The sequence below is a fragment of the Bactrocera dorsalis genome, chromosome 6 (genome assembly GCF_023373825.1).
Source record: "Bactrocera dorsalis isolate Fly_Bdor chromosome 6, ASM2337382v1, whole genome shotgun sequence".
NCBI lineage: Eukaryota > Metazoa > Arthropoda > Insecta > Diptera > Tephritidae > Bactrocera > Bactrocera dorsalis.
Window position 1 is genome coordinate 40,649,612 of NC_064308.1, and position 9,180 is coordinate 40,658,791.

Below are 9,180 nucleotides of genomic sequence, written 5' to 3' on the forward strand. Positions count from 1 at the left end.
GCGCATTAAGAGACAGCGGCTGCGCTGGTAAGGTCATGTCGTCTGTTTTGACAAAAACACTCCAGTTCTGATAATATATGACGCAGTACCCGCTGGGGGAAGCATAGGAAGAGGAAGACCTCCACTCCGTTAGAAAGACCAGCTGAAGAAGGGTCTGACGCTAAACAGCAAAACGGAAGGACGACTAGCGCGCATTTGTAAGCTCGTCTATGACCACCTAAGCGGTGTCTACGCCAATGAAGCAGAAGGTACACCTGCACTACAGTTTTGCTACGATGAGTGCCAAACGTCTACCATGTAATGGGAATAACGAACTCAAATGACAAAATTTTTTGAGGTTTTAAAATGTGCTCTTCATAAAATACCTGTAATTGTTTCTTATTTGCCTAATTTAGGTGGGGTAACTTTCTTACGCCGCGGGCATGAATATTGGCTTGGCGCAATCTGTTACGGACATTGAGGGGTTTCTTGGCTTCTTTTATAAGCTAAGTACGAATTTTGAATATATTTCAAGGATCAGAATTTGAAGTATCCAAAATTCTCTTATCAACTCTCTCTTGTAATTTTTGGGCGCCTTTGTCTCGTGTGGCCATCTTTATGTACATTTTATATGGCTGAACACTTCTCGTCTGTTAACTGCTAAAACTTTACCATTTTCAGTATGTTTTTCTGATTCGCTGCAAAAAAAATCTCATCAATATTTCAAATTACTAAATTTAAAAAATTATAAGGATTTACTTACCTATACAATTTAAAAATTTAGAAAATAAACAATTATTGCTTATTTTCAAGTTTTAATACAAAAAGACTGATTATTGCACTTTATAAGTTACTTCTTCCACGCTTTATCACTGATCACTTCTGCAGAATGCCTCGCAAATTTCTCACCAGACAAAAGTTCGTCAAAACCCATCAATTGCGGTACTTTCCGAACATATAAAGAAAAAAATATTTAATTATTTATATTTAATAAGGGAGGATGGAGTCATGTGTAGAAGTTCACGCAAGTGAGGAAAGTTCTCTGATTGCCATTCACTTGGGAGTGGCCAGAAACGATTCTTTTACATGTGACTCAAGCAGCTCATGACTTCCGGTCTTTGACCAAGTATCCTCTGGGTAGCCTAAGAACATCCCTTTGAAGGCGAGCTAAAGTGAGAAGGCGAAACATCCCCTGCATAGGGTTGTGCGCTGGGTTTGGGACCCGCCACGTAAAAAAACACGACCAATGAAAAAGTGTAAACAGCCTCGGATGAGAGACCCCCCTTTTGATGACGACCATGGCAAACGAAATAAGGACTACGAATTGAGGGCATGCACCTGGAATGTCCGGTCGCTTAATTGGGAAGGTGCCGCTGCCCAGCTGGTTGATGTCCTCGTGAAAACAAAGGCTGACATCACCGCCGCCCAAGAAATAAAATATAAAGGAGCGCAAGTTTGGTGTGGGATTCGTGGTAGGAGAGAGACTCCGTCGCCGAGTACTATCATTCACTGCGGTGAATGAACGTCTAGCCACAATCCGCATCAAAACGAGGTTCTTCAACATATCGCTGATTGTGCGCGATGTGACCAAAGATGCATTTTATGAGTGCTTGGAGCGCACTTATGAGAGATGCCCCCGCCACGATGTAAAAATCGTGCTTGGCGACTTCAACGCCAGGGTGGGCAAAGATGGTATATTTGGCACTACGGTCGGTAAATTCAGCCTCCACGAGGAAACATCGCCAAATGGGTTGAGGCTGATCGACTTCGCCGGGGCCAGAAATATGGTTATCTGTAGTACTAGATTCCAGCATAAGAAGATTCATCAAGCTACCTGGCTGTCTCCGGATCGAAAAACTACCAATCAGATCGATCATGATGTGATAGACCGAAGACAAGTTTCCATTGTTTTAGATGTGCGTAGGCTCTGAGGTCCCAACATCTACTCGGACCACTATCTTGTTGCAGCTAAGATTCGCACGCCAACAAACACAAGGAAGGTTTGACGTCAAAAAGCTGCAATCACAATAGACAGCCAACTTGACCAAGTGCGAAACATTAAATACCTAGGTAGATATGTAAGCGTCAACAATGCGTGCACACAACATGTTAAACAAATAGTGGACAAAACAAACAACACATGTCGATTCCTTAACATTCTGAGTGGCTGCAAATTTGGAATAACACCAACGAAATCCTTGCAACTCTATAAAGCCTTTGCACGCGCTAAAATGGAGTACGCCGCGTCATCTTTTTCCAATATTTCGAAATCCGCTCTACAGAAATTGTCAACTTGCTGCAATTCCAATTAGATCTACCCCGACACATGTAATTTATCACATGGCCGCAGAGCTGCCACCTAAATATAGGCTAGAGATGGCAACAGCCAAAGAAATAATTAAATGTATCGCATACAACCTACCAACAAAGAAAATATTGCTAACCAATAATCTTGTTAAGCAATCTAGCTATTTCAAAATATATGAAAAATACAAAATAATTTTTTTCAACATCGCACCAGTACATAAAAACCCAAGCAAAACTAATAAAATACGAATAAACGACAATTTCTTTAAAGGCGTAGTAAACAATAAAAAAGAAGCAAACCAATCAATAATAAATAATATATACAGAGAAAAAATTCAACAACTAGAAGCAAATCAATACGAAATATTATTTACAGATGGATTTATTAAAGACAATAAAACAAGCGCTGCTTTCATCCACGAAAAGTCAAATACTTCTAAATCTTTCTACTGTAACAAAAAGACTGCTTCCATGACAGCAGAACTATTAGCAATACATAAAGCTATAGAATTTTCAATTGACCAACAATTTACAAAAATAGCCATTTTGACGGACAGCTTAAGCAGTATAATAGTATTAAAAGATTCCGAAAACAACAATTTCATTGCCCAAGAAATAATAGAATCTATAAATATGTCTTCAATCCAAGCAATAGAAATTCATCATATACCTTCACATAGCAACATCCAATTAAATGAAAAAGCAGACAATGCAGCCAAAAATGCCACACAAGATGGAGAACTACTAAGAATACCGTGGTCAATCAAAGATGCAACAAAAGAAGTATTTAACAAAATAAAAAACGAATGGGAACAAGAATACAAAAATAAAATTTTATCTAAAGGAAAAGATTATGGTAGCATATTCCCAAACTTAATCAATAAGCCATGGTTCCATAACAACAAAAATAGAATAGAACCCATGAAAATTAAACAATTAAACAGAATACTAACAAACCACACATTTTGTAAAGCCACATTGGCTAAAATGAATATATTTAATAATTCCAACTGCGAAATGTGTAACACAACAGAAGACACAAATCACATACTCTTCCATTGTAACAAATTCACAAATATAAGATCCAGATATCCTTTACTTATCAACAACTCATCCATAGGCGAATGTTATCGAAATTGCAACTCTGCGGCATGCATAACTTTTACTAATTTCTTAAATGACATACAATTAAGTTTATGAAATGGATCCACACAATACTATATAATATTGAATTGGCGATGGCGTTATAGCTTTAAAGCTGGCCAAGTAAATCTTCATCCCTTGTAAAATTGTATCTCAAGCGGTGAAGTAACTTTAAAGACATAAAAAAAAAAAAAAATAGACAGCCGAAACATTTTCCACTCGGCTTGTACTCCTGCTCTCTGAGAGCACTCGTCAACATCTCGGTATAAGGGAACTGTGGGGCGGCATTTCAAACTCCTTACGTACAGCTGCAACCGAAACCATTGGTTTTCGGAAAGTGCAAAAGAACAGCTGGTACGACGAGGAGTGCCGTGTCGCAGCGGAGAGAAAACAGGCTGCTTACCTCGCAACGTTACGATCGACCACAACACGTGCGGGATGGGATAGATACCGGGAGTTGAAGAGGGAAGCGAGACGCATTTGCAGATAGAAGAAGAAAGAGGCCGAAATGCGTGAGTACGAAGAGCTTGCTAAGCTGGCCGACAGGGGTAACGCTCGAAAATTCTACGAAAAAATGCGGCGGCTTACAGAAGGTTTCAAGACCGGAGCATACTCCTGTAGAACCCTCAAAGGTGATCTAGCCACCGATGCCCAGAGCATACTTAGATTATGGAGGGAAAACTTCTCCAGCCTGCTGAATGGCAGTGAACGCATAACACCAGGAGAAGGCGAACCCGATACCCCAATCGATGACGATGGAGCAGACGTTCCATTACCCTGCCATGAAGAAGTTCGAATAGCATTTGCCCGCCTGAAGAACAACAAAGCGGCAGGGGCCGACGGATTGCCGGCCGAGCTATTCAAACACGGCGGCGAAGAACTGATAAGGAGCATGCATCAGCTTCTTTGTAAAATATGGTCGGAGGAAACCATGCCCAACGATTGGAATCTAGGTGTGTTCTGCCCAATCCATAAAAAAGGAGACCCCACAATCTGCGCCTACTACCGTGGGATAAGCCTCCTCAACATTGCGTACAAGGTTCTATTGAGCGTATTGTGTGAAAGATTAAAGCCCACCGTCAACAAACTGATTGGACCTTATTAGTGTGGCTTCAGACCTGGTAAATCAACAACCGACCAGATATTCACCATGCGTCAAATCTTGGAAAAGACCCGTGAAAGGAGAATCGACACACACCACCTATTCGTCAATTTCAAAGCTGCTTTCGACAGCACGAAAAGGAGCTGCCTTTATGCCGCGATGTCTGAATTTGGTATCCCCGCAAAACTAATACGGCTGTGTAAACTGACGTTGAGTAACACGAAAAGCTCCGTCAGGATCGGGAAGGACCTCTCCAAGCCGTTCGATACCAAACGAGGTTTCAGACAAGGCGATTAACTATCGTGCGACTTTTTCAACCTGCTTCTGGAGAAAATAGTTCGAGCTGCAGAACTCAACAGAGAAGGTACCATCTTCTATAAGAGTGTACAACTGCTGGCGTATGCCGATGATATTGATATCATCGGCCTCAACACCCGCGCCGTTAGTTCTGCTTTCTCCAGACTGGACAAGGAAGCAAAACAAATGGGTCTGGCAGTGAACGAGGGCAAGACGAAATATCCCCTGTCCTCAAACAAACAGTCGTCGCACTCGCGACTTGGCACTCACGTCACTGTTGACAGTCATAACTTTGAAGTTGTAGATACTTTCGTCTATCTTGGAACCAGCGTAAACACCACCAACAATGTCAGCTTAGAAATTCAACGCAGGATAACTCTTGCCAACAGGTGCTATTTCGGACTGAGTAGGCAATTGAGAAGCAAAGTCCTCTCTCGACGAACAAAAACCAAACTCTATAAGTCACTCATAATACCCGTCCTGCTATATGGTGCAGAGGCTAGGACGCTGACAACATCTGATGAGTCGACGGTGCGAGTTTTCGAGAGAAAAGTTATGCGAAAGATTTATGGTCCTTTGCGCGTTGGCCACGGCGAATATCGCATTCGATGGAACGATGAGCTGTACGAGATATACGACGACATTGACATAGTTCAGCGAATTAAAAGACAGCGGCTACGCTGGCTAGATCATGTCGTCCGGATGGACGAAAACAATCCAGCTCTGAAAGTATCCGACGCAGTACCCGCCGGGGGAAGCAGAGAAAGAGGAAGACCTCCACTCCGTTGGAGGGGCCAAGTGGAGAAGGACCTGGCTTAGCTTGGAATATCCAATTGGCGCCACGTAGCGAAGAGAAGAAACGACTGGCGCGCGGTTGTTAACTCGGCTATAATCGCGTAAGCGGTGTCTACGCCAATTAAGAAGAAGAAGAATAAGCCCTTTTTTCTCTGACAATTTAATTTTTATACCCCGAACAGCGTGTATTAAGTTTGTCACGAAGTTTGCTTCGGAGACCCTATAACGTAGATATGTATATAATTGATCAGTATGTTGAACTGAGTCGAATTAGCGATGTCCGTCTGTTTGTCTGTCCGTCTATCTGTATACATACGAACTAGTCCCTCTGTTTTTAAGATATCGTTTTGAAATTTCGCCAACGTCATTTTCTCTTCAAGAAGCTGCTCATTTTTAGGAACTGCCGATATCGGACCACTATAACATGAGCCCTTTAAAGCACAAGTGGTATAACTCCATTTTTTTTTTTGACTTAGCTTTGGTACTGTATTGAGGAAAATGTGTTCTATTTAATTCAATAACATGGTAGCTTCAAGTTCCCATAGCATCCTCACAAAAAGCAGAAATTACTAGTGCAGTGAATGCACTAAGTGTGTTAAGCTGAAAAATGGCAAAATTTCTTCATTCGTTTGTTGTTGTTGTAAAACTCAATTTGGTGCTTAATCGAAAATGCTAATTCATGTCGTAATGTTTATACTTTCTCAAATAATTGAACGTAAACTTTGGTTTCAGCCGTTGATGATCCCGGTTCCATAGAGGACAATGAAGCAGCTGCTGATGTGGAAGGGAGACCCAGTACTCATGAAAGTGGTGAAGCAGAGGAAAATGCAGAAGGAAGGCCAAAGAGAGCCCGGAAAAGTCTGAGAAAGGAATGGAAGCGAGAAGAAAGGAAAAGGAAGCGAAATTCGGGAGACTCTTACGTCACTAGAAAGAGAAAGCCAATTCAAGAGAAGCAATTTAGCAATCTCGATTGCAAATGCACCAAAAAGTGTTTTAACAAAATAACAGAAGAACAACGAAATAAAATATTCGAAGCATTTTGGAAAATAGGGACATTCTCTGCCCAAAATGCATTCATTCGTGGTCTTTTGAAACCAATATTACCGGTTCGTCGTCGGCCAACCACCGCTGAGAAGAATCGAACAAGTTCAAATAGGTTCTCTCATAATGTTGCTGGGGAAACCAAACGGGTTTGCAAGAGGTACTTCTTAGAAACATTGAAAATCTCAAATGGAAGATTGACGTCAGCTTTAGAGAAGGTCAAAATGGGCTATCCTCCAGGGGACGATAAACGGGGTAAGAAGCTGCCTGGTAACAAAACATCCGATGAACAAATGGCGCAAGTAAGAACCCATATTTCAGCTTTTCCTTCATACGAATCTCACTACACAAGAAAACACAACCCAAATAGGAAATATTTAGCCGAGAACTTAAATATACGACTTATGTACAATCCGTACAAGGAGCTCGTTGAAAGCCAAAGGCTTCAGCCTGTTAGGGAGCATATATATCGAAGAACTTTTAATAACGAGTTCAATCTGCAATTTCACGCCCCACATAAAGACACTTGCCTCAAGTGTGATATTTTTTCTAATAAAGTAAAATACTCAACAGATGAAGAAGAAAAGAGAAAGCTCAAGCAGGACCATGAACTTCATTTACGGAAAGCAGAATAAGCTCGCGGTTCCATGAAGGCGGATGCTGAAAAAAGTGCTAACAATGACAGCTACTATGCATTCTCTTTTGATTTGGAGAAGTCCCTGCCTTTCCCGAAATTGGTGTGTCAACAGGCCTACTACACACGTAATATGTACGTATACAATTTAGGTTGCCATGAACTTTCAACGAAAATGGGGTTCATGTATTGTTGGGACGAAGTAAATGGTTCTAAAGGTTTACAAGAAATTTCATCGTGTTTAATTAAACACATAAAATTTAGAGCGACAGCAGCCAAACATGTGGTTATGTATAGCGACACATGCACAGGTCAAAACCGTAACTGGAAAATCGCTATGACGTTGATGAAATATGTCCAAATTCCAGACAATAATGTAGAAATGATGGACCAAAGGTTCATGCAAAGTGGACATTCATTCCTCCCCAACTTTGCATCTATTGAAAATTTTGGTAAGTCGCAACAAATATTTACACCTGACGACTGGTATAGAACTATTACGTTGTCAAGGAAAAAGAATGCCTTTCATGTGACAGTTAAGACGATCGATAATTTTTTGTCAGTCGAAAACATCCTAAGAAAAATCACCAAAAGAAAAAAAGACTGTGAAGGCCAACCTGTATCGTGGCTGAAAATGCATTGGATACGCTACACAAAAAGTGTAGCCTTTTTAAGGAAACTCTATCTGAAGATATGCCGTTTTCAAAATTGGATTTCAAGCCAGCAGGAAAAAAAGGACGACCGGTTAATGTTTGCATCATTGATCAGGGTAAGCTGTACACAAGAGCTCGGCCTATTTCAAAAGAAAAAAGGAAAGATATGATGGACTTGCTGCCATACATCCCTCCAGTACACCACAATTATTTCGAGGGGCTTGTTACTAGTGAGACTGCTGAAGATGTTGGCCCACTTCAGGAAGAATTTCAAGAAAGTGATGATGAATAAAAAAATATTTTTTCACTTATTATACTGTCAATAATGAAATAAATTTAAGTTTTATTGATAATACATGAAAAATTAGATAAGAAAACGAAACAGATTGCAAACTATTTATAAGTTAAATGAAATCTTAAAACCATTTACAGCACAAACGGTATAATTAATTTTTGGTACTCGATAAAACAAGAGTTAATGGACAAAAAGTTTAAAAACATCAATTTAAGTTAAATAAGACCTTTTTCTGAAGTTTTATTGAAAAAAGTAGTCCAAAAGTTCAATATTGATTTTTATATGCAACTTTTAGCAAACTCTTTAATATCTCGACAGAAGAAAAAGTGGAGTTATGCCACTTGTGCTTTAGGGGGCTCACACACAGGTTGCCACAGGTTATTTTGTAAGATAATAATGTAAGCGAAGAAATTGCTCAGATCAGCTTACTATTGCATATAGCTGCCATACAAACTGAACGATCGGAATCTATTGCTGGTATGGAAAACTTTTGCATTTGACAAGATATATTCACCAAATTTGATATAGAGTATTTTCCTAAATTACGATTGTGACAATTAGAGACATGAGACAATCGTGACAAGTAGAATACCGATATTAACATCTTTCCAACAATTATCTAGGAACTCCCCTGTCAAAAGGCTTCATTCTACTTTGACGTAAATATATGTATGTATAGTATCATTGAAACGTTGAGAACTTATGGTAACACAATCCATTTATCCACAAAGTTGACCCCGTTTGAACCCCAAAATTCTTCAAACACATATAATATGTATATTTCAATATTGAGCATGACTAAATAAAAAAGGAATATAAGCGATAATTGCACCACAACTTGAAAAATCTATGGAAAATAAAGACAAAAACAAACAAAAACAAATTTAAAGTAAAAATAAAAAGACGAAAAAGAAATAAAGATTAACAAAATATT

General features: G+C 39.8%; 1 protein-coding gene across 1 annotated transcript; it reads left to right on the forward strand.

Moving 5' to 3' along the window:
- The first annotated feature begins 3,303 nt into the window (after positions 1 to 3,303).
- Positions 3,304 to 7,502, forward strand: LOC125779776 (uncharacterized). Its single transcript, XM_049461045.1, has 2 exons — positions 3,304 to 3,346; positions 6,356 to 7,502. The coding sequence occupies exons 1-2, from the start codon at positions 3,304 to 3,306 to the stop codon at positions 7,297 to 7,299; spliced, it is 987 nt and encodes a 328-aa protein (XP_049317002.1). The 3' UTR covers positions 7,300 to 7,502.
- Positions 7,503 to 9,180: the final 1,678 nt, after the last annotated feature.

Bases quoted from the DNA above. Each gene is read 5' to 3' on its own strand.
- LOC125779776 (XM_049461045.1), top strand. From the start codon at position 3,304: ATGTGTAACACAACAGAAGACACAAATCACATACTCTTCCATT. The intron at 3,347-6,355 runs GTAACAAATTCA...CTTTGGTTTCAG, and splicing joins AAATCACATACTCTTCCATT to CCGTTGATGATCCCGGTTCC.